Source organism: Rana temporaria, chromosome 11 (assembly GCF_905171775.1).
Source record: "Rana temporaria chromosome 11, aRanTem1.1, whole genome shotgun sequence".
In the NCBI taxonomy this organism is placed as follows: Eukaryota; Metazoa; Chordata; class Amphibia; order Anura; family Ranidae; genus Rana; species Rana temporaria.
Window position 1 is genome coordinate 126,598,666 of NC_053499.1, and position 25,805 is coordinate 126,624,470.

General features: G+C 44.9%; 2 protein-coding genes across 4 annotated transcripts in view; one reads left to right on the forward strand and one right to left on the reverse strand.

Annotated features, from left to right (window-relative positions):
• The window catches only part of LOC120917644 (5-hydroxytryptamine receptor 3A-like), a 51,997-nt gene extending 38,609 nt beyond the window's left edge, over positions 1-13,388 (reverse strand). Inside the window, exon 1 of one of the 2 annotated variants that reach the window (XM_040329093.1) lies at positions 13,319-13,388. Coding sequence is in view for 1 of the 2 variants with exons in the window: in XM_040329092.1 (XP_040185026.1) it covers positions 6,975-7,011 (37 nt within the window). In the remaining variant the exon portion in view is untranslated. Of the gene's footprint in view, positions 1-6,974; positions 7,078-13,318 lie in introns of those variants that run through there. The other variant, XM_040329092.1, reaches the window with a different exon arrangement.
• On the forward strand, positions 13,332-24,721 carry HSDL1 (hydroxysteroid dehydrogenase like 1). 2 transcript variants are annotated; one of them, XM_040329094.1, is made up of 5 exons: positions 13,332-13,461; positions 15,739-15,972; positions 18,982-19,424; positions 21,835-22,062; positions 24,099-24,721. In XM_040329094.1, the coding sequence occupies exons 2-5, from the start codon at positions 15,753-15,755 to the stop codon at positions 24,162-24,164; spliced, it is 957 nt and encodes a 318-aa protein (XP_040185028.1). In that variant the 5' UTR covers positions 13,332-13,461; positions 15,739-15,752; the 3' UTR covers positions 24,165-24,721. The 2 variants fall into 2 exon arrangements, with proteins under 2 accessions (XP_040185028.1, XP_040185029.1); XM_040329095.1 differs by lacking the exon at positions 13,332-13,461 and adding an exon at positions 13,471-13,557.
• The last annotated feature ends 1,084 nt before the right edge of the window (positions 24,722-25,805 follow it).

Here is a 25,805-nt window from a genome sequence, read left to right on the forward strand (position 1 = left end):
AGGCAGCAAAGTAATAATAGAACTGATATGCGGGTATCTGAAAGTTTGCAAATAGAACACACTGGTAAATCAACCTTGAAGTTGTACTATACACAGTCTATGTTTAAGTGAGCTACTCCTGTGGGACTACTGATCCCAGCAACAGTCTGGAACTAGTTTAAATAGTAACAGTGCACTGTATTTATCCGGGCAAGTGCCCGCTCACCAACACAGGTTCAGATGCTTTCCAGGCTCTTCTCTGGGTGTCTCAAGCTGTTCCTAGCTGGCCTTGTCACACCACGCTGCTCCCTCAGATGGCTGGTGCAACTGCAATGCAGGAAATCTTTAGAAATCTTGGATCCTCCGGTCCCTCCGCACACCAGTCCCACTGGCTGTGATCTGGAGCTCCTCAGAGGCCAACCGATTCCTCCGTCCAGCCCGGAGTCTGTCAGCCACACATACCGACTGCCCTGCAGGCAAGCTTTGAATGGTGTCCCAAGAGACCGGACACACGCCACGCTTGTCCTTTTTATCTGGTTACCCAGCAGGCTGTTCTGTGTCTTGGGCTTGTGGGTAGGTGAACTCGGCATTGTGGGTAGGTAGTTTACTGACTACGTTTTAACATATGAGTCACTTCCTCCTTCACTACATTTCCCACAATGCTTTGTTTCATGGCTTAATGAAACCAAACAAAAGTCTTAATAACATTAAAGGGGTTGTAAAGACAAAAATATTTTCATCTTAAATTAAAGTCTGACAGTAGCTGATAAAGTAAAAAGTAATGTTTTGCATTATAACTAGTTTGATACCTGTTGAAATCAAGCTGTTTTATTCACCTCCGTCACTCCTGAATCATTATTCTCACTGACTTCCTGGTTTGCGGTGCACATTCATTCTTGCCATATCACGGCCTAATGGGAACTACAGTTCCCATTAGGCTTAGCCTCCATGCCTGTGAGGGATAAGAGAGCATCTTCACGCAGGGCTGTAGTCATAGGGAGGGGGTGAGCACATTCTGCTTTCCACCATGCAAAACGGCTCAGATGCTGGTGGAAAGCAAAAAGAGGAGTGACAGGAAATGTCATTTTCAAACCTGGATTACTGTATTTTGGAGGTCAAAAGGAAAAACGAGGTAAGTGATATTTAAATGCTCTAGCTTAGAGCAATCAATTGATCTAATAAAAAACGTACCTTTAGTGTTCCTTTAAATAGAATGGACGCTAGAGGGAGCCAAACTCTTATTTAAATTACATCACACATTTACACAGTAACTCAGGTGGCAAAAACTTCTGTGCTACAATATATAGCAAAAAAAAAAATCCTCAGTTTATATATACGTCACTTTGCCCAGCCGTGCCATTCTGCCGACGTATATCCTCGTGACGAGGTGGTCAAGAGGTTAAACCACACCCCATTTCATGATACGCGCCTGCTCCATCTTCCCTCCCCTTAAATAACAATTTTCAATCAGGGTTCCTCCAGAAGCTGCTAGGGGTTCCTTCTACCTCTCAGATGAGCAAGAATTGACAACAGTGATCTTTTTCGTTATCTGTAATGGGGGATTCTTCCCAATGACCACAAATATAAGGAGCATTCTTCCCATTGACTATCACACTAATATACTCTAAGCTAGCTGTATATAGTAACTATCAGCAGGGGGTCCCTGAAAACGGAAATTTATTTTAAAGGTTCCTCCATGTTAAAAGAAAAAATTGAAAAGGGTCAGACTAGTGATTCTGTTTAGGAAGAATCTGGCACAAAAAAAAAAAAGTTTTAAGCCCTGTACACACGACCGGGATTCCCGGCAATATAAAGTCCGCCGGGAAAACCGAGAACCTGCTACACACTAGAGGTTTTCCCGCCAGGAAAACTGCATTGAGAGCTTTGGCCGGGAATCCCGGCCGTGTGTATGCTCCACCACAGCTTTTCCCATAGGCCGGGAATGGCAGCAGAAAAAAAAAAGAACATCTCTTTTTTCCCACTGCGATTCGCGGCAGTTTTCCTGTGGGGAAAACTACAATTTGGCATACACACGGCCATTTTTCCTGGTGAAAAACTGTCATGGCAGTTTTCCTGCCGGGAAAACCGGTCGTGTGTACGTCCGAGGCATAATCTCTATGGTCAACTTTTAGTTCACCCAAACTCAATACTTCATTTTTGTATAGTTGCTGGTGGATAAAATAACCAATTGGCTTCTAACATCTCCCTAGTAGGGATGAGCCAAACACCCCCTGTTCGGTTTTCACCAGAACCTGCGAACAGAAACTAGTATCAGTATCGGGACCGATACTGAGCATTTGTGCGAGTACTTGTACTCGGGCAAATGCTCCCGATGCCTCTGCCGATATATTATTTATTTATTTTCCTTACCTCGAGCGGGCTGAGAGTGGGTGGTGAGCGGGTGCAGAGAGGGGGAGGAGAGACGCGCAAAGATCGTCCTCATTGGTATTTGTTTTCCCCACCTCGAGCGGGTGAAAAGAGGGGGCGGAGAGCGGCAGCTAAGAAGGGGTGGAGACTGAGCGGCAAAGATCATCCTAATTGCTGGTATTTGTTTTTCATCACGTCGAGTGGGTGCTGAGAGTGGGGGCTGAGAAGGGGTGGAGAGAGCGGCGGAGATTGTGCTGCTAAATGATGAGAGGGGTGGAGAGTGGGCGGAGAGGGGCTGAGACTGACCTGAGAGTGTGCTAATAGTGGGCAGAGAGCGGGCGGAGAATGGGAGGAGAGCAGAACGAGCAGGGCGGACATCGTAGCAGGCAGCCCTGTAAGCTTGTGTGAAGTGAAGTGATTCAAGCTGAATGAATAGTTGAAAACTGTCTACAGTAGTGCACACTATCACAGTTGCAAGCTATGTGAACTGTAGTTGCCAGAAGCTGTCTTTTTCTCATGAATAAGAAGATGAGAATTAACTCTTAAGGAGGACAGTGCCACCCGCTGACAGTTATTCTGTATTACATCTATAGGCCCGGATTCAGAAAGGAGTTACGACGGCATATCTCCAGATACGCCGTCGTAACTCTGATGGGCCGTACACACGACCGAACATGTCTGCTGAAACATGTTCGGTCGTGTGTAGGCCCGAGCGGACAGGATTCCAGCATACATTTGCCCGCCGGGCCTTTTTCCAGCGGGCAAATATTTCTGGACTTGTTTTAAAACAGCCCGCTGGAATCCTGCCCGCTCGGACATGTTCGGTCGTCTGTACAGACCTACCGTACATGTCCGAGCGCCCGCCATCCCTCGCATGCATCGAATGACTTCGACGCATGCGTGGAAGCATTGAACTGGCAGGGCCGCCCACATCGCTGCGTCATCGTCGCGGCGACGGCGCGGCCACGCCCCGCGTATTGTTTACGCGCGGATTTCTGTATGATGGTGAGTACAGCCACCATACAGAAATCCCCGGGCAGACATGTACGGTGAAAACGGTCCGGCGGACCGGTTTCATCGTACATGTTTGGTCGTCTGTACACGGCCTGAGTGTGAGCATCGCATCTCTGCGCCTGATTCATAGAATCAGATACGCCTCACTGTTGCCTAGATACGAGCGGCGTAAGTCTCCTACGCCGTCGTATCTTGGTGTGCATATTTACGCTGGCCGCTAGGGGCGCTTCCGTAGATTTACGCATAGAATATGCAAATGAGCTAGATACGTCGATTCAGAAACGTACGTGCGCCCGGCGCATTGATTTACGACGTTTACGTAAGGCTTTTTCCGGCGTAAAGTTACCCCTGCTATATGAGGCGTAGCCATTGTTAAGTATGGACGTCGGAACAGCGTCGAATTTTGCGTCGTTTACGTTGTTTGCGTAAGTCATACGCGAATAGGGCTGTGCGTAAGTTACGTTCACGTCTAAAGCATTGACTATGTGCGGGGTAATTTGGAGCATGCACACTGAGATACTTTCACGGACGGCGCATGCGCCGTTCGTTAGGAGCGTCAATTACGTGGGGTCACGACCAGCCTATTTTGAATTAGGCGGGCTTACGCCGGCCCATATACACTACGCCGCCCTAACTTTGGGCGCAAGTTCTTTCTGAATACGGGACTTGCCTCTCTCTCGCCTCTCAAAGTTACGGCGGTGTAGCGTATCTGAGATACGCTACGCCTGCCTAAAGATAGGCATTTCTTTCTGAATCACGGCCATAGTGCTTAAAGCGGTTGTAAACCCGCATATACAATTTTTTTTTTTACACCTGCAAGGCAAAAGCCATAATGAGCTAGTATGCACCGCATACTAGCTCATTATGAAATACTTACTTTGGAACGAGGAGAAGAGAACTTACCTGGTCCACGCCGAGCGAGATGTCATCTTGACTCGGCGTGTCTTCCGGGTATCGCCGCTCCAGCGCTGTGATTGGCTGGAGCGGCGATGACGTCACTCCAGCGAATGCGCGTGTGAGATTTCATTCCGGCCCTTCAGCCGAGGATCTCCCCTGCGCATGCGCCGCTGCAATCAGTACAGGTTTAGGAGATATTCTTTATACCTACAGGTAAGCCTTATTATAGGCTTACCTGTAGGTAAAAGTCAAAAAGTGGGGTTTACAACGACTTTAATTGAAGTTTAAAATGCAATGTTAAAAGTATCGGTATTCGGTATCGGCGAGTACATGAAAAAAAGTATCGGTACTTGTACTCCGTCCTAAAAAAGTGGTATCGGGACAACCCTATTTAGAACCCCGTTAAAGTGTATGGGACTCGAATGTTTGAAATCTAAAGTGCTAATTTTAAATGCTAATGTGCAAGTTATGGTCCTAAAAAGTGTTTGGGGACCTGGGTCCTGCCCAGGGGACATGTATCAATGCAAAAAAAGTTTTAAAAAATTGGCATTTTTCGGGTGCAGTGATTTTAATAATGCTTAAAGTGAAACAATAAAAGTGAAATATTCTTTTAAATTTTATACCGAGTAGCGCTTGTTTCCCGTGCTTTGAACTGTCCCTGCACAAAGTGTAATTTCTGAAGGAAAAAACAGTCATTTAAAACTGACTCGCGGCTATAATGAATTGTCGGCTCCCAGCAATACAGATAAAAGTCATTCATAAATAAGAAAGCGTGGGGGTCCCCCCAAATTCAATTACCAGGCCCTTCAGGTCTGGTATGGATATTAAGGGGAACCCCATGTCAAATAAAAAAAAATTACGTGGGGTTCCCCCCCAAATATCCATTCCAGACCCTTCAGGTCTGGTATGGATTTAAAGGGGAACTTCACCCCAAATAAAAAAAATGGCGTGGAGTTCCCCCCAAAAATCCACACCAGACCCTTTATCCGAGCATGCAACCTGGCAGGCCGCAGGAAAAGAGGGGGGGGACAAGAGTGCAAACCCCCCTCCTGAACCGTACCAGCCCGCATGCCCTGAACATGGGGAGGATGTCCCCATGTTGATGGGGACAAGAGCCTCATCCCAACAACCCTTGCCCGGTGGTTGTGGGGGTCTGCGGGCGGGGGGCTTATTGGAATCTGCGGAGGTAATCCACTCTCGGTCTCCGCTCCAACGCTGTCGGTATCCTGCGATGGGTGATCTCCTCTCCGGGGTCCAGCGATGAGAAGATCTCCTCTTCATCCAGGTCCAGGATCCAGCGATGAGATGTCCATCCAGCGCAGCACATCACCTGTCTCCACCGGAGACACCCCGGGAATGACGCGGCTTCGGCTAGTGACAGCTCTTATGTAGGTGTGACCCCATCCCCCTCTGATGCAAGGGAAAACGCAGGCTTTCCCAGTGACGTGCATGTGACTCCGCCCCATAGATGTAACGCAGGTTTGCCGTTACATCAGTGGGGGCGGGGTCACCCGTCACATCACTGGGAAAGCCTGTGTTTTCCCTTGCGTCAGAGGGGGACAGGGTCACGTGATGGGTGGCCCCGCCCTCGCCTACAATTCATTATAGAGTGATTTTAAATGAATTTTTTTTCTTTCAGAAATGACACTTAGTGCAGGGACAGTTCTAAGCATGGGAAACAAACGCTATTTTACAAGCATACTATACACACCCGCCAGGTACGAAAATTAAAGGAATATTTCACTTTTATTGTTTCACTTTAAGCATTATTAAAATCACTGCTCCCGGAAAAACTTCAGTTTTTAAAACATTTTTTTGTATTGATACATGTCCTCTGGGGCAGGACCCAGGTCCCCAAACACTTTTTATGACAATAACTTGCATATTAGCCTTTAAAATGAGCACTTTAGATATCTCCCATAGACTTTTACAGGGTGTTCCACGGCTTTTCGAATTTGCCGCGAACACCCCAAATTGTTCGCTGTTCGCCGAACAGGCGAACAGGCAATGTTTGCGTCGAACATTAGTTCGACTCGAACTCGAAGCTCATCCCTACTCCCTAGGATCCAAAATGATCAAATTTTTTTAGTTGGATGGACATTTTCCAAAGACATTATAATGCCATATATAAGCAAGTCTCACATCTCTTGCTGTTAACTGTAAAAGAAAGTAAAAAATATAAAATTAAAATAGAGCAGACAGCAGGAGTTTGTGATATCCATTGAAAAGCATCAATCATTGGAACTGGGATCTCAGGTGCAGAGAATAATCTAAAGCTGGGTATACACTAATAGAATTTCCACCTAAAATTCCTAGGAAAAAATCGTACAAAAATTCTGACTGCATTCGAATGTCTTTCGAAAGCAGTTTCAGATTGTATTTGCTTTTAACATTCCAAGCCACATACACTGTTAGAAATTCATACATTCGAAACAAATTTTTCAACCTGCTCTTCAAATTTTCTCATTGGGGCTGAAAATGAATGTCAATGTTACGAATGCCCCATTAATAATTACAAAAACTAACAAACATTCTTACAACATTATTACAACAAAAATATCAAACAAATATTTACGAACGTATAAGCAGCTTAAGAAATTTGACGGTGATACAAAACTCCAGCATCCCCCCAAAGCCAAACCGCTTTATCTAACTGAACAGACAATGAAAAATCTAAAGTTCAAACATGTGATAAATAATAAAACACAGCAACCTACCGAACAAGATGACTGCAAACAAGATATATAAAGACATGTTGAACGTTACTAGTTAATGGCGTTTCAGATTGTCTTGTGTATTTCTGTGTGCCTGTGGGAGGGACTAGAATTTTCCTGAGAAAGATGTTTATAATGCAGATAAACCGGTTTAGAACACCTGGTCACCAGTCCAGTCTATTAGCTGGATTCAGAGAGAGTTACGCCGGCGTATCAGTAGATACGCCGACGTAACTCGGAATCTGCGCCGTCGTAAGTTTAAGTGTATTCTCAAACTGAGATACACTTAAACCTATCTAAGATACGACTGCGCCGTCGTATCTTAGGGTGCAATATTTACGCTGGCCGCTAGGTGGCGCTTCCGTTGAGTTTGGCGTAGAATAAGTAAATGCCTAGATACGCCGATTCACGAACGTACGTGCGCCCGTCGCAGTAAAGATACGCCGTTTACGTAAGAGTTACGCCGCGTAAAGATAAAGCTGCCCCCTAGCTGGCCTAGTCAATGTTAAGTATGGCCGTCGTTCCCGCGTCGAAATTTGAAATTTTTACGTTGTTTGCGTAAGTTGTCCGTGAATGGGGCTGGACGTCATTTACGTTCACGTCGAAACCAATACGTCCTTGCGGCGTACTTTGAAGCAATGCACACTGGGATATGTACCCGGACGGCGCATGCGGCGTTCGTAAAAAACGGCAATCACGTCGGGTCACCAATCATTTACTTAAAACACGCCCCCCCATCCTCATTTGAATTAGGAGCGCTTACTCCGGCCACATTTACGCTACGCCGCCGTAAGTTAGGAGGCAAGTGCTTTGTGAATACAGTACTTGCCTCTCTGACTTAAGGCGGCGTAGCGTAAATACGATACGCTACGCCGACTTAAAGATGCGGCGCTCTCTCTGAATCCAGCTATATATTTCTATTTGATGACAGGTCACAAAAATGAAACTAAAAGGCACACTTTCTAACAAAAATGTGTTTTTAATAATGGTATTTACCACTTATAAGCTGTGAATCTAGCGTCATAAATAGCTTACAGTCTTTGTGATTTTGTCATAGTCATTTGCCGATATTTGCTAGAGTTATGTATGGTCATCTAAAGGACTGCCCTCCTCTTTTACAGAGGGGGGTGGATGGATTACGATAAGCCCCACGCCCGCAGACCCCACAACTGGCCATGGTTGTGGGCAAGAGGCCCGTCTTCATTAACATGGGTGTAAAGTCCTGAATTCAAAAGGCCCATTCAGACCACTGGAGTGTGTTTTCACATTTGTATTATAATGCAGTATTTTGCACATCAACGTGTATTGCTCTAAAGCAGCCTATTAATTTTGAATGGGCACCCAATGTATGACAACACACATTTGTTGGACATAAATAAAAACGCCAGTTTAGGGTGAGCTAGTTATTGGTCTACCATGTGCATGCTGCCATTTTGGCGCCAGTAAAAGAGAAAATCAATTACCACCACTGGTGACCTGCAATGCAGTGCGCATGGCCACCGCCCCCCTATCCATGCGTCCAGCCTCCTAATCTACAAGTGGGGCGCCGGACGCATGGATTCAATATGGGTTTTTTTAAGCGTGTTTTTAGAGCCTGATGCCGCATACACACGATCATTTTTAGGGTTGTAAAAAATTACTTTGTTTTATGTCATTAAAAACGATCGTGTGTGGGCTTCAGAGCATTTTTCGGGTTCTGAAAAACGGGCAAAAAAAAAATCGAACATGCTCTATTTTTTCACAACGTTTTTCGGGTTGTAAAAAATGTTCGTGTGTGGGCTTTAACGACGTGAAAAATCTGCGCATGCTCAGAAGCAAGTTATGAGACGGGAGTGCTCGTTCTGGTAAAACTACCGTTCGTAATGAAGTAAGCACATTCATCACGCTGTAACAGACAGAAAAGCGGGAATCGTCTTTTACTAACACAAAATCAGCTAAAGCAGCCCAAAGGGTGGCGCCATCTGAATGGAACTTCCCCTTTATAGTGCCATTGTACGTGTTGTACATCACCGCGCTTTGCTAGAGCATTTTTTTTTTCACGATCGTGTGTAGGCAAGACCGTTTTAATGATTAAGTTGAAAAAAAAATGCATTTTTTCTAGAGCCTGAAAAACATTGTTTTTTACAACCCGAAAAATGATCATGTGTACGCGGCATGAGGCTCTAATAGGCTTTTAAAAAAAAGGGTTGGCTCTGGGCGCCGAGCACTGTGCCTGAGCCCACCAGTTGTGTGACTAAATACAAATTTAGTTTGGGTACAGTGTAGCATGAGCGCACAATTGTCATTCAAAGTGCAACAGCGCTGAAAATTGGTCTGGGCAGGAAGGTGTATATGTGCCATGTATGGAAGTGGTTAATAACAACTACATCTCCGGAACTGGTTGCTAGGGCCAGCACTGCCTGGCATCTTGCAACCAGTGACAATTTACTCTCAGATAGTGAGACCGGGAGCGAGACCTGCACCTAATGCAGCACTGCTGTCCTCACCCACCTCGGCACCTCCTCCTTCTCCAGCACCCAGCGGCAAGCAGCAGGGACTGGTGATCTTCATTCTCCAGATAGTGACGCCACTCATTTCCTTCTATGCACGTGGCTCATGCAGAGGGAGTGACAGCGGCACTGCATCTGGTGGCAAGTGGCACATTCACCTGACAAATAACCCACCACCAAATTCCCCATCAACCCAAAGACTACATTTCCCCCCGCCCCCCCTCACCTTTTTTGGGGGATTGCCATCCGGGCCCCTGGGGACCTCCGGGCCCCTTACAGGTGTACTGTCTGTACCCCCCTGATTGCGGCCCTGACTCTGAAGCTGCGTACACACGGTCGGACAAAACCGGTGAGAATGGACCGAGGTTCAGTTTCATCGGTCCAAACCGACCGTGTGTATAGCCCATCGGTCTGTTGTCCTTTGGTCCAAAATTGTAAAACATGCTGTAAAATCGAACCGATGGCCCACTGCTCGATCGGTCCAAACCAATGGTTAGTACAGAAAGCATCGGTTCAAAACCCACGCATGCTCAGAATCAAATCGACGCATGCTTGGAAGCATTGAACTTCGTTTTATTCAGCACGTCGTGTGTTTGACGTCACCGCGTTCTGACCCGATCGGTTTTTGGAACGATGGTGTGTACGCACATCAGACCACTTCAGCGGTGAACTGATGGAAATGGCCCGTCGGACCATTCTCAACGGTTTGGAACGACCGTGTGTAAGCGGCCTGAGAGTCAGTTTTATGTGTGTGCCGCCCATTCTAATTTCTTGCCCTCGTAAGGCCGGTCCCTGAGCTACTAACTATATCAAAAATAAAATAAGAAATATGTTTTTTTGCCTTATTATCTACCTTAAATCATATTGCTTATTGCATGTTGTATTTGTAGCCTAAATACTCTAATTTGCACTTAAAACTGTAATTTTGCAACTTTTGGAAATGCCAGGAAAAACTTGGATGTGCCAGTAAGTTTTGGGTGTTGTGCCAGTAAATTCCAATCTGGTAGGTTGGCAACACTGCCTTAAGCCTCATACATACAACCGGACTTCCATCTGACTTTTCTGTGGATTTTTGTCCGAATCGACGTTGGTCGTGAACTTGTTCTGCATACACACGGCAGAACATTTTCAGCCAGTTTTCACCAAATCACGTGGTTTTTCAGCTCTTTACCGCCACCCTTTGGGCAACTTTTGCTATTGTCTGATATTTAGCATTGGTTCTGAGCGTGCATGTTTGTACTTTGGATTTTAGTCCGATGGACTTGTGTACACACGATTGGATTATCCTCCATCGAACATTTGTTGCCGGAAAGTTTGAGAGCATTCACAGTGAACAAAACCGAAAACAATTGTCCTATGGAGCATACACACGGTCGTGTTGTCTGGTAAAATATGGCCATCGGACTGTTGTTGTCTTAGTCCTGGTTCACATTGGTACGATTTGAGATGCGATTTGACATGTCAAATCGTATCTCAAATCGTCTGCATTTGCCCGCTATGGACGGTGCGACCCTGCATCTGCGGCCCTGCACCGATTTCAAAAGGTAGTTCTTGTACTACTTTTTGCAATTTCAAGCCACGATATACATTGACATCTGTGCAGAAACCTGCACAGATATCTCTGAAATCGCATCCGAAATCTGGACTGACAAGCGGGAATGAAATCGTGCGAGTGCAGCTGAACTCGCAAGGCTTCACTCCCGGAGCCCAGTGTGAACCTGAGCAAAAAGTCCGATCGTGTGTATTGACCTTGTGCCCTGGTTCACACTGGGTACGATTTGGAACGATTTGAGATGCGATTTGACATGTCAAATCGCATCTCAAATCGTCGGCAATCGTCGGCAATGGCACTGTCCTAATCAGTGCGACGCCGCATCTGCGATTTCAAAAAGTAGTTCCTGTACTACTTTCTGCGATTTTCGGGCCGCGATTTACATTAAATTGCGGCCGAAATCGCGGCAAATCGCGGCAAAATCGCGGCCGCGAAATCGCGGTAAAATCGCGCATTTTACCGCGATTTTGAATTCGCAGCAGTGTGAACCTAGGCTAAAGGGGATGTCTACTGCAAAAAAAAAATATTAAAAGTCAGCAGCTACAAATACTGCAGCTGCTGACTTTTAATATTAGGACACTTACCTGTCCAGGAGTCCAGCGCCGTCTGCAGCAGAGGACGAGCGATCGCTCGTCACTCTGCTGCCCCCCCCCCCCCCGCCATCCTCGGTGAGGGAACCAGGAAGTGAAGCGATCCGGCTTCACTGCCCGGTTCCCTACGGCGCATGCGTGAGTTGCGCTGCGCCTGCTGATTGGCTCCCGCTGTGCTCTGGGGGGGTTGGAGGTGACGTCCTGCCCGCAGTCTGTGGCCGGAAGTGGGTGCAAATACCTGTATACCTTTAGACAGGTATCTGCACCCACCTCCCCCTGAAAGGTGTCAAATGTGACACCGGAGGGGGGGAGGGTTCCGGACCGGTCAGCGGGAGTTCCACTTTAGGGTGGAGCTCCGCTTTAATGCTGATCTGCAAGAAATGTGGTAGCGTGAAGTACAGGTGCGAATGGGGGCCTAAGTTAATCGGCATCCATTTTCAAGCGACCTAAACTTTTTAACCTCTTGGGATCCGCGCTATAGTCAAATGACGGCTACAGCGCGGATCCGAAAATCCAAGTGGACGTCAATTGACGTCCGCCTCTTTGCACGTTCGCGGGGAACTGCTGTGCTGGCCGTGTCCCTTGGACACAGCCAATCACAGATCGCCACGAACGGCCAATCAGAGTGGCCGTTTGCGATGCGATCTGTGCGGCCAATGAGAGATGATCTCATATGTAAACATATGAGATCATCTCTCATTGCCGTTTTACACAGAGACAGCGTCCTGTCTCTGGAGAGGAGACCGATCTGTGTCTCTTGTACATAGAGACACAGATCGGTCACCCCCCCCAGTCACCCCCCTTCCCCCACAGTTAGAACACTAATTAGGGTACACATTTAACCCATTCCTCACCCCCTAGTGTTAACCCCTTCAATGCCAGTCACATTTATACTGTAATTGGTGCATATTTATAGCACTAATCGCAGTATAAATGTGAATGGCACCAAAAATGTGTCAAAAGTGTCCGATATGTCCGCCATAACGTCGCAGTCCCAATAAAAAATCGCAGATCGCCGCCATTTCTAGTAAAAAAATAATAATAAAAAATAATAATTCTGTCCCCTATTTTGTAGGCGCTATAACTTTTGCGCAAACCAGTCGCTTATTGCGAATTTTTTTTTTTTCTACCAAAAATACGTATCGGCCTAAACTGAGAAAAAAAAAATGTTTTTTTTTTTTTAAATTGGGATATTTATTATAGCAACAAGTAAAAAATATTGTATTTTTTTCAAAATTGTCGCTCTTTTTTGTTTATAGCGCAAAAAATAAAAACCGCAGAGGTGATCAAATACCACCAAAAGAAAGCTCTATTTGTGGGGAAAAAAGGACGTCAATTTTGTTTGGGAGCCACGTCGCACGACCGCGCAATTGTTAGTTAAAGCGACACAGTGCCGAAAGCTGACATTTCACCTGGGCAGGAGGGGGGTATATGTGCCCAGTAAGCAAGTGGTTAAAATAGACTTCTAACCCTCTCATATACTAAATGCGCCTGACATGGCTGTGAACGCAGCTTGTATTCACCATGCGGTAGTGTACAGTATTGCAGCCTGCTAGAGGAGGCAGGTCCTGTCAGCTATGTAAACTACTAACAAATATAGACTGTGTATTATAAAAAATAAATACATCACTATCAGTTATTGTATAATTATCTGTAGTGTATTTACAACATTCTGTAGAGAACACCAGTGCACAGAGCTTTTCCTATAGCTTGTACCGTGATAACATCTACGGATCTGCCAGGACCTATAGCCCAGCCTGAGTCGCCCTGGAGACACTGTAGAGCTGCGGCTAGCATTGTCAGTGAACGGCTCCTTCCTGGATCCTGGAGGGGAGAGACTGTCCCAGCTGTGTGTACAGGTCAGGGAGGCTTCATCATCAGTGTGTGATCTCCTCCATCACCTCCTATTGTCCTGCCATATGACCCCCTCCTAGGTGGACTCTATACCTCCTCTGGTAATCATGGCCTCCTCTCTATCCAATGCAGGTTGTTCAGGAAACAAATGGTTGTATTGCCCAGCAGCAGGCTGTGACTTTTACACTGAGTACCTTCATAATATATGTTCTATGATGGGATTTGTAGTGAATTGTCCAAGGCAAAACTTTTTTGTTTCATTTTGGATAGAGGGAGGGTGTAACTCCTGTCAGGATTTTTTGTTGTTGTCACCTGTGTCCCATTGTGGAGATTTCCCTTCACTTCCTGTCTTATAGCCAAAACAGGAAGTTACATAGTCAATAGGGATGAGCTCCGTCGTGTTCGCACGCTCCACGTGCAGAGCTCGCCTTTAACCACTTTCTTACTGGGCACATATACCCCCTTCCTGCCACAGTGAAATTTCAGCGCTGTCACGCTTTGAATGACAATTACCCGGTCGTGCGACGTGACTCCCAAACAAAATTGACGTCCCTTTTTTCCCACAAATAGAGATTTCTTTTGGTGGTATTTGATCACCTCTGCGGTTTAAATTTTTTGCTCTATAAACAAAAAAAGAGCAAATATTTTGAAAAAAACACAATATTTTTAACTTTTTGCTATAATAAATGTCCCATTTAAAAAATATATATATATATTTTTTTCCTCAGTTTAGGCCGATACGTATTCTACATATTTTTGGTAAATAGGTAAATAATATGGCAATAAGCGCATAGTGATTGGTTTGCGCAAAAGTTATAGCGCCTACAAAATAGGGGATAGAATTATGACTTTTTTATACTAGTAATGGCGGTTATCTGAGATTTTTGTCAGGACTGTAATATTACGGCAGACACATCGGACCCTTTTGACACTATTTTGGGACCATTCACATTTATACAGCGAACAGTGCTATAACACTGCACTGATTACTGTATAAATGTGACTGTCAGGGAAGGGGTTAACACTAGGGGTCGAGGAAGGGGTTAATGTGTTCCCTGCTAGGTGATTCTTACTGTGGGGGGAGGGGAGTGACTGGGGGAGGTGACCTATGTACAAGGGACACACCATCGGTTTCCTCTCCCTGACAGGACGTGGATCTTTGTGTTTTACACAGATCGACGTCCCTGGCGGACATCGCGGCCGCCAGGCACGCGCATCAGTAACTGAGTGACGTGGCACCCTAGTGGCTGGGAGGAGCCGAGGTCGTCAATAGACGTCCTCCCGGCATTGTAGAGCCACCTTGTGGCCGTCAAATTACAATGGCCCGGGTCTCAAGAAGTTAACCACTTAAGGACCGCCTCCTGCACATATACGTCGGCAGAATGGCACGGCTGGGCACATGTACGTCCTGTACTAGTACCCAGCCGCGGGTCACGGGCGTGCGCCTGCGGCGCTCTCCCGTGACCCGGTCTGAAGTTCCGGGACCCGCGGACCCGATCGCCGCTGGAGTCCCGCGATCGATCCCCGGAGCTGAAGAACGGAGAGAGCCGTATGTAAACACGGCTTTCCCGTTTTTCACTGTGGCGCACTTCAGGTCACACATAACCCCTTCAGTGCCCCCTGTGGTTAACTCCCAAACTGCAATTGTCATTTTCACAATAAACAATGTATTTCAAATGCATTTTTTGCTGTGAAAATGACAATGGTCCCAAAAATGTGTCAAAATTGTCCGAAGTGTCCGCCATAATATCGCAGTCATGAAAAAAATCGCTGATCGCGATTTAGTAGTAAAAAAAAAAATTCATAAAAATGCAATAAAACTATCCCCTATTTTGTAAACTATTTTGTAAATGCTATACATTTTGCGCAAACCAACCGATAAACGCTTATTGCAATTTTTTTTTACCAAAAGTAGGTAGAAGAATACGTATCGGCCTAAACTGAGGAAAAAAAATGTTTTTTATATATTTTTTGGGGATATTTATTATAGCAAAAAGTAAAAAATATTGAATTTTTTTCACAATTGTCGCTCTATTTTTATTTACAGCGCAAAAAATAAAAACCGCAGAGGTGATTAAATACCACCAAAAGAAATCTCTATTTGTGGGAAAAAGAGGACGCCAATTTTGTTTGGGAGCCACGTCGCACGACCGCGCAATTGTCAGTTAAAGCGACGCAGTCCCGAATCGCAAAAAATGCTCTGGTCTTTGGGCAGCAATATGGTCCGGGGGTTAAGTGGTTAATGGACTTTTGCGTTTTACTTTATCTTTTTCTTGTTTTAGGTTGTTGGGTCGTAATGGCGGCTGTAGACAGCTTTCATCTTCTATATCGGGAGGTGGCAAGGTCTTGTCACAACCACTTTGAGTTTCTGGCAGTGGTGGGCGCTCTGTACACAGCAAGGAAAGGCGTCAGTATTTTGTATGAGTTCTACAGTGTGGTCAGACTACATGTCACTCCACATATCCTCAAGAGGAGAGACCTGGTCAAACAATATGGAGAATGGGCAGTTGTCACTGGTAAGTGAGCCACACAACAACAACATATTGCTAAAGAGTGAATGTTCGTTTTTTTTATTTAATTTTATTTTTATGTTCAAATATTTAATTGAGTAACACAAAGGCCATCACATACATAGTAACATCCATCATAAGTAAAGATTGGGGTTCATTTACCAATACTAGAGAGTGCAAAATCTGGCGCAGCTTTGCATGGTAGCCAATCGGCTTTAAATTTCACTTTATTCATTTAAAGTGGATGTAAACCTGAAATGTTTTATTTATTTTTTGATGTCACAATGTAGAATATGCAACAAACTGTATGTTGGTAAGCAGCCTGCGTTCCCGGGGTCCATGGACATCTGTTTGGGGACCTTTTGTACTGTGATATGTATGGATTCCCACTATGCTTTTAATCTGTATATGAATTTGTGTTGTTTTTTTTATTGATTTTGTATTAATAAAACTAGGGCTGTGGAAATTAACTATTAATTCCTCGATTAATGGTTAATTCTTTTGATCAGTACTCACCTCTCTGCCGGCTTCAGGGAGTTCCTTCGGAAATCCGGTGATGTCACGGACACCGGCGGGGCTTGCCGTGTCCATCTGAAGGGCTCCTTTGCTGTGCCTTCATATCTGCATGCCGGGGGGGCCTTACTATCTGCCACACGCAAGGGCTGTTACACTTCCCTCTATCGCTTCCCTCTATCAACCTGGGATTCTACAACCATCCACTGGGAGTTGTGATAGTTCCCTTCACGGGACATCTACATGCCAACGAACTGATGTTAACCCCCTCCTCTTCTGGATTCAGCTGTGGTGTCGTTGTATACATTTTTATATCAGTATCATACTTGGCTACATGTTTTTATGGCTGCTTTTGCTACCGTTTGGTATTACTCGCACCATTTTTACAGTTTCTGTAGCTACATCGATTTTATCTCCAGTGCAATATTTATTTTGTTTCCTACTTTTTGTGTTTTTTGTATCCTGCTATCCATTTTTCCAGTGGTTGGTAGCTGCACTGGGAATCAGCCTGCAAGGAGATCAGCTAAAAGTAGTTGGATCTGTATGTGCGTTATAATTAATTAAAATGAATCGATTAAAAAAACATAGATTAATTAAACACGAAAATTGTAATCAGTAACAGCCCTAAATAAAACCTCATCTATATTTTTCTATCTATGTGTTTCTACACTTCATTTTACTTTTCAAATCTGTACCGAGATCGTCCAGCTGCCCCCGCTCTTCAGAACTTTGGTTTGGGGACCGAAATACTCAGATTTCTATATACCGTATTTATCGGCGTATAACGCGCACTTTTTTCCCCTTAAAATCATGGGAAAATAGTGGGTGCTTTCTGAGCGCCGCCGCCGACATATACCGAGTGCAGTACACTCGGGTACACTCGGCTGGGCTCGGCTCCGCTCGCGGTCATGCCCTGTGCCGCCTCCTAGCCTTTATGCGAGAGGAGCCGAGCCCAGCCGAGTGTACCCGAGTGTACTGCACTAAGTATATGTCGGCAGCGGCGTTCAAAAACAGCACGGGAGAAGCGGGGAGGACAGCACGAGGACACGAATGCCGCAGCCGGACCGGACAAGGCCGCCGATGGACGCCGGGCAACTGTAAGTATCTGTAACCTGTCAGTATTTCTTTTTTTTCCTTAGGATTCCCTTCTAGGTTTGGGGTGCGCGCTATAGGGCGATAAATTCGGTATCTAATTCTTTGGATGATGGTACGACAAATTTATAATAGATTACGCATTTAACTTTTAGAGGCTATATTGCAATTTAATGACTGAGCAGGATGAGATCTTTCTTGCTGCATTTCAATATGAGTCCGTTATGAACCCCACTCTGTCTGTCAATGCACTACCCCTTCTGTGCTGCAGCAGAAGATTTTATTTTTTCTTAAGGCTGCATTCGCATGTAAAACACCAGAAAAAACGCCCAAAAAGCAAAATCCCATTCATTTCAATGGCACCTGTTCACATCAGAGGATTTTGTCACCTAAGGCAAAACACCTTATGCTCAAAAAAAAACATGAGCTTCTTTGGAGCAGATTACAGGCGTTTTTCTGCTTTTTTCATTGGTGACCTGTACAAAATCGTGGAAGAAAACGCACGACTTTGAAACGCTCAGGTGTCAATGCAGCCTCAACTAGCATGCTGGTTCCTATGTAGACTGATTTTCTGCAGGTTTAATTTAGATTCAGTACATAAGGCAGGGATCGACAAATCCCGGGCGCCAGGTCGCCATGGTGACTAGAAATAGTGTCCTGGCGACTTGGTTTGGAAGGTGGGCAAAAAAAAACAAAAAACTATTTTTTTTCTTTTTTGTGAGCTGGCTCCATCTGGTGGTGAGCCGTTGGTATTACAAGTTATTACCACCAGATGTGATCTGGCGCCATCTGGTGGTGGCCGTTGGTATTACAGGTTTAGCATTACAAGTTAAACAGCAATTCTAATGTAATTTTTCACTATTTTCACTGCCATCTTCTTCCCTCTAATTAGAACCCCCAAACATTATATATATTTTTTATCCTAACACCCTAGAGAATAAAATGGCGATCGTTGCAATACTTTCTGTCACGCCGTATTTGCGCAGCGGTCTTACAAGCGCACTTTTTTGGGAAAAAATTACACTTTTTTTAATTAAAAAATAAGACAACAGTAAAGTTATCCCCATTTTTTTTAATATTATGAAAGATAATGTTACGCCGAGTAAATTCATACCCAACATGTCGCGCTTCAAAATTGCGTTTGAACACCGTTTACATATGCGGGCGCTGCTCACGTATGTGTTCGCTTCTGCGCTCAAGCTCGTCGGGACGGGGTGCGTTTTCTGGCTCCTAACTTTTTTAGCTGGCTCCTAGATTCCAAGCAAATTTGTCAACCCCTGACATAAGGACACAAAAGTTTGTGTATCGGTTGATTTCAGGCTGCTAAATGAAATTGCATAATTGGTTGCTTAGTGTTATACTTTGTGTCATTGATAAAAATAAAAAAGATGATGGGATATTTCTTTACAGGAGCCACTGATATCATTGGAAGGGCATATGCAGAAGAGCTGGCAAATCTCGGGCTGAATATTACCCTGATCTGCAGTAATAGAGAAGAGCTGCTCAATGTCTCACAGGCCATAGCTCGGACTTATGGAGTCAACACCAGTATCATTTTTGCCGATTTCAGCAAAGGACGGGAAGCGTATGCTTCCATCATGCAGAGTCTGAAACATCTGGATGTGGGTATTTTGGTTAACAATGCCAGGGTGCCGTATGAATATCCACAATGTATTATGGAGATTCCAGAGGACAAATTATGGGAGATCCTCAATGTCAATGTTGCTGCTGCTGTCATGATGGTGCGTATAGTGGTCCCAGGCATGGCACAGAGGAAGAGAGGAGCCATTGTCAATGTGTCCCCTGTAACTGGATACCGACAAAGCGCTATTACTCAGATAGCTGCATCCAAGGTAAAGTATCCGAAGTAAAATAAGCAATAATAAGCAAGGGGCCTAGTTTTGTTTTCTTACTTGCATTGTACACTGTGCTGAAAGCAGGAATCTCTTGTTATTATCTTGCTGCAGACGAGTGTTTTTTTTTTCTCATTCATTGATTACACCAGCTCTTCAACCTAGAGGAACCCTTGAAATAACTTTGCGGGCTCGGGGAACCCCTGCTAAAAATGACTATATCTACAATTCATGATACATGAGTGTGATGGTCAGTGGGAAGAATGTTCATACAGAACCCGCTTACAGAGAGCTAAATTATCTAAGAGGCAAAAATTGCTCAAAGAACCGCTAGCAACTTCTGGAGGAACCTTAGGATTTCATGGAACCCTGATTGAGAAATCTTGGATTATATACTATTAGCTAGATTCAGTAAGAGTAGATACGCCGACCTAACTCTGAATCTGCGCCGACCTAAGTTTAAGTGTATTCTCAAATAGAGATACACTTAAACCTATCTAAGATACGACGGCTTGCGCCGTCCTATCTTATGGTGCAATATTTAGGCTGGCCGCTAGGTGGCGCTTCCATTGCGGTCGGCGTAGAATATGTAAATCACTAGCTACGCCTATTCACGAACGTAAGCCCGGCCGACGCAGTACAGATACGCCGTTTCCATAAGAGATAGGCCGCCTAAAGGTAGTCATTCCCCTAGGTGGCGTAGCCAATGTTAAAGTATGGCCGCCGTTCCCGCTTTGAAATTCGAAACATTTACGTTGTTTGCGTAAGTCGTCCGTGAATAGGGATTTACGTCCACGTCGAAACCAATAGGCCCGTGCAGTGTACGTTGCCGCAATGCACACGTAAGGTCAAACATAATTAACATAAAACACGCCCCCTCAGCCTATTTAGAATTAGGCGCGCTTGCGCCCGCCGCATTTACGCTACGCCGCCGTAAGTTAGGAGGCAAGTACTTTGAGAATACAGTACTTGCCTCTCTGACTTAAGGCGGCGTAGCGTAAATATGATACGCTACGCCGCCTTAAAGTTGCTCGGGGCTACCTGAATCTAGCTATATGTTCCAACCTAGGTTGACTAGTGACAGTATGTAAGCCAGGCATGTTCAAAGTAGCGTGGACACCGACGTTCGGGTTCTGTCGGCAACCTGTGACGCGCAGTATGCGCCGTTCGGAAGCCTGTCAATCACAGGCAGTGCTTGGGAACGCCCACTCCCGCGGGATCGCCGTGAGGTCAAAATGACGTGATTAAGAGGTATGTGCTGAGAAAATAAAAACAAACACTGGCATTCTGTCGGTAGGACGGTGCGGCTCCGTGTGATGTCAGAATTTTTTTTAAAGGGTGAACCTCCACTTTAAGCACTTTTATACCTGCCCAGAGTTCACATTTAAACCTCTTTATAGATATACAAAGTGAACAGCTTCTAAAGTGGTACTAAAGGCTCAAGGTTTTTTACGTTCATGTATTTTATGCATGAAGGTAAAAAAACATCTCTGTACAGCAGCTCCCCAGCCCCTCTAATACTTACCTGAGCCCCATCGCAATCCAGTGATGTCTATGAGAGCCTCAGCTCTTCTGGAACTCTCCCTCCTCATTGGCTGAGACAGCAGCGGCAGCCATTGGCTCCCACGGCTGTCAATCACAGCGAGTGAGCCAATAAGGGGAGAGAGGGGGTGAGGCCAAGCCACTGCTCTGTTAGTGAATGGACATGTAGAGCAGTGAGTAAAAGAGTTATTCCCGCACTACAATGGGGTCTATATGGGCAATGGTCAAGCCACTTATTGATCAATCTGCATTAATACCATCCTACCGCTTCACTGCTGTTGAACCAATCTTGGATTTCTGTTGCTCTATGGAATGTTGTCATTGTACCATCCCATTCTCCTTGTTAGATTTGTGGTTGTTACACCATTAGCTGCATTTTTGATAATTTGTGTATTTCTATATCAAATATGAGGCTTTTTTAAGAGTTTGTGATTTTTATATGTTTTTTGAATAAATGTATTTTTCTATAAACTTCTGTGTAAACTGTGCCTAAAAAGTCCCAAGTCCTAATACCCAATTTTTCAAATATAGTTATAGGACGCGGCAGGTCTTTATTATATTGTATTCACAGTACCACTCTGTGGCATGATACAAATATCCCATTTCAATAGGTATATACAGTGCCTTGAAAAAGTATTCATACCCCTTGAAATTTTCCACATTTCGTCATGTTACAACCAAAAACGTAAATGTATTTTATTGGGATTTTATGTGATAGAGCAACGCAAAGTGGCACATAGTTGCGAAGTGGAAGAAAAATGTTAAATGATTTTTCCATGTACAAAATAAAGACCCAAATATCTGCAACTGCCTACAATTTAAATTTTTCCATTTTTTTTTTTCCATTTTTTTTTCCCATTTTTTTCAGGCTTATTTGGACAAATTCAGCAGACAGCTGCAATGTGAGCTTCGGTCCAGTGGAATATTTGTACAGTTGTTAACTCCTCTGTGTGTGGGAGACAAACATGAGCCTTCTGCTGGGATTTTGAATTATCTGCCGGCCTTTGTCCCATCATCTGATGTTTATGCACGACATGCTGTAAGAACACTAGGGATCTCTTCCAGGACCACTGGATACTGGGCCCACTCCTTGCAGGTAACGTATAACAATTGCATGCCAAGGATGTTTACGTTGATATACCGTAGTTAACTGTAAGACCCGGTTCACACTGTGGCGACACGACAGGCGGCTCAGCCGCCTGACGTGTCGCGTCCCATTCATTTCAATGGGAACCGTTAGAAAAAGGTTCCTGTACGACTTCGGGGGCGGCTCGAGGCGACCTGCATTGACTTCTATACAGAAGTCGTTTTGCAAATCGCCTCTGAAGTCGTCCTCAGGACGACTTGCAGAGTCGCCCCCGAAGTCGTGTCGCTGTAGTGTGAACCGACTCTAAAAAGCAACACTTCAAGGGTTTGTAAAGGAAAAAAATGTTTTCCCTAAATAGCTTCCTTTACCTTAGTGCAGTCCTCCTTCACTTACCTCATCCTTCCATTTCGCTTTTAAATGTCCTTATTTCTTCTGAGAAATCCTCACTTCCTGTTCTTCTGTCTGTAACTCACCACCGTAATGCAAGGCTTTTTTCCTGGTGTGGAGAAAGACTCTTGAGGGGGGAGGGGGCAAGCAGGAGTGTCAGGACGCCCACTAACACACAGCTCATTTCTCTATCTGCAAAGTAGAGAGTGTCCTGACTTGCCTGCTCGCCCCCTCAAGAGGCTTTCTCAACACCAGGAAGAAAGCCTTGCATTACTGTGTGGAGTTACAGACAGAGGAACAGGAAGTGAGGATTTCTCAGAAGAAATAAGGACATTTAAAAGCAAAATGGAAGGATGAGGTAAGTGAAGGAGGTCTGCACTAAGGTAAAGGAAGCTATTTAGGACAAAACATGTTTTCCTTTATAACCCCTTTAAGAGCCAACGTGTAAAGGGCCAGTGGCAGATTTGCATAAATGTCAAAAAGCAGTCTCTCTTGCTAGTGTTATTCAACAGGCAACGAGGTGTACCCCAGGGCATGCTGCCCTCTTCAGATTGGGGGGGTCCTGAAAACTAGACAACCAAGAGCAAAAAGGATGCACCAGCCTTGTGCATTGCCTTAGGTGCCATTTATTAAAAGGAATACACAAGTAAATACACTCTCACAAAGCAAGCTGAATCATGGGCTCATTCATATACAATCACTAGGAAACCAGCCTCAGTACAGAACTTGAACAGTATTGATAGGTAGAACCTGAGCCACGCCCCATGGTAGAAACACAAGCTAACTAATTTTGAGGAATTATACCCTCATCCTCAGAGCTAGGAGCTCCGCGGACCAGTTTCAGCAGACATGTTCGGTCGTCTGTACGAGGCCTAACAGTTAAGACCCACAAGTGTTCACACTTTTTTGTTTCCGTGGTGGCGTACAGTTCTGTCAGCAGTTAATGTCCACACAGGAAGTATTCTAGGCTAGTGATTGGCTCAAAACTGCCTGTATCTCTGCCTCTGGGGTGACATCCCTCGCACCAGAATCGGCAGTAACTTAGGCTCTCAAACCTCAACATAATAGAAATTGGGCAGAATAACACATTGTACATGTGGACTGATCCTGCTGCAAGACAAAATTGATGTTTATCTGGATGCAGGAAACAAAAGCCTGAAGTGGTACTCATAATACAAGCTATCAACATCCATGACCCCAGCTGCCATCACTGCTCTGATGTGCATGACCCCCATCACATCCACTGAACCGATGCACACAACTCCCCCTGCCGCTACTAAACCAATGCACATGACCCCACTCACCAGCCTCTGTACTGCCACCACAGCCCCATCCACTGGTCACTGCACTGCAACCATGCCCCTGCCCAACGTATTCACCACCACTTCACTGCATGACCAACACAGCATGATCCTGCCTGTCGCCAGTGTTCTGATGCCCCCTTCACTTGCCGCCATGGCACCAAAGCACACTAGTGCACCAACTTGCACTACCACAGTCTTCACCACTGCACTGACATGCAATTCTGTATTCATTCAATTTAAAGAATACCAACAAGTTAGCTAGCATAACATAATTGCTTTTAGTGTTTTACAGTGCTTTTGGTGTAAAGAAAAAAAATCTGATTATTCTCTTTGTGATTGCATATGTCTCTACAGCTTTTTGCATTCCAATGGGTACCTGGCTGGATGTTCACATCAATGGGAAGAGTTCTTCAGCGCTGACGACAGAAAGCAGCTTTATTACTGAACCACATTGGACCATTTGTTCTTTCTACCAGCACTAGTGACTTTAAAACTTGAGTTGTAGGCAGTTTTTTGTTTTGTCTCTATTACAAATCAAATTAATTGCGTATATGTTACTACACTGTATATTTTATAGTTGTTACTAGTTTTCTGAATGTATTAATTGTTATTTTTATATGGCGTTACAGTAAGAGTGTACACTGGGCAGGATGTGTTATTTTTATAGTTCTTTGCTTTAGAATTCCTCCAGGGCACCGCTGTTTAAGAACCACCCCATAGAGGCTACTATATTGGCACAGACACCAGTTGAATGTGGCACTGGATAGGGCGTTCTTACTAGGAAGTGTCAGTGATAGGAGGTCACTTTTGCATTGTCCTTTACATTACCTATTGGAAGTGTTTGAGGGGTGGTTTACAGTTTGTTTCAAAACCCTTGAAAAGTGGGACATGAACTAATGAGACATTTTGCACAACATATGCCTCGTACACACGACCAGTTTTCCCATCGGGAAAACTGCCATGACAGCTTTTGGCCGGGAAAACTGGCCGTGTGCTCCATGGCAGTTTTCCAAAGGGGAGAATCGCGGCAGAAAAAATGAGAACATGTTCTCTTTTTTCCTGCCGCGATTTCCGGCGGTCTTTTTCCCGGCAGTTTCCCAATGGGAAACACTGCAGTGGAGCATACACACAGCTTGGATTCCCGACCAAAGCTCTCACCAGTTTTCCAGACGGGAAAACCTCTGGTGTGTACACGGGGAAAGTGATCAAGCAGGTTCTCAGTTTTCCCCCCAGGATTCCTGGCTGACTTTTTACCACCGATCGTGTGTACGGGGCATTTAGTCTATATATCAGACACACTGGGTTTAATTTACTAAAGGAAAATAGACACTGCACTTTGCAAAGTGTAGTTGCACTCTGCGAGAGCAGTTGTTCCAGAGCTTAGTAAATTAGGAAAAGCTCTGCTGAATTCCATCATCCAATCATATGCAAGCCAAAATGGTTGTTTTTTTTACATTTTTTTTCTTGCACATGATTGGATATTCTTTGCAAAGTGAAGCTTTACCTCATTTACTAAGCTCTCGAGCAACTGCATTTTGAAAAGTGCACAGTCTATTTTGTCTTTAGTAAATCAACCCCTATTTGCCCCTAAAGCCTAGCCAATGTGCCTTGACATCAGTGTTGCGTGACTCCCTCTGTCATATGACAGTGCTCAAGCCGAGGGATTATATGTTACACCTGAGCGCTGTCATTTTGGAGGAGGTCACATGTTCACCATACCCTGAAGCACCAGGTACTGTCACCACCTGTGATGGAGATAGGAGCATTGAGTGAGCATTGGCAAGGTGAGTATAAGTGGGTCGGAAAGAGGGGTTCTTTACAAATACACTGACATTTTGCCCTATATGGGCAAGGTGACAGTGGGGTTAATTTATTAAAACTGGAGAGTGCAAAATCTGGTGCAGCTGTGCATGGTAGCCAATCAGCTTCTAACTTCAGCTTGTTCAATTAAGCTTTGACAACAAAAAAAATGGAAGCTGATTGGTTTCTATGCAGAGCTTCAACAGATTTTGCACTCTCCAGTTTTAGTAAATCAACCCCCAGTGTCTCTTTAAGTCCTCA

What these genes read in the sequence shown, in the direction of transcription:
- HSDL1 (XM_040329094.1), top strand. Translation starts at nt 15,753, where the DNA reads ATGGCGGCTGTAGACAGCTTTCATCTTCTATATCGGGAGGTGGCAAGG. An exon ending in CTCAGATAGCTGCATCCAAG is followed by an intron (nt 19,425 to 21,834) that starts GTAAAGTATCCG and finishes CATTTTTTTCAG; the next exon opens with GCTTATTTGGACAAATTCAG. An exon ending in ACTGGGCCCACTCCTTGCAG is followed by an intron (nt 22,063 to 24,098) that starts GTAACGTATAAC and finishes ATGTCTCTACAG; the next exon opens with CTTTTTGCATTCCAATGGGT.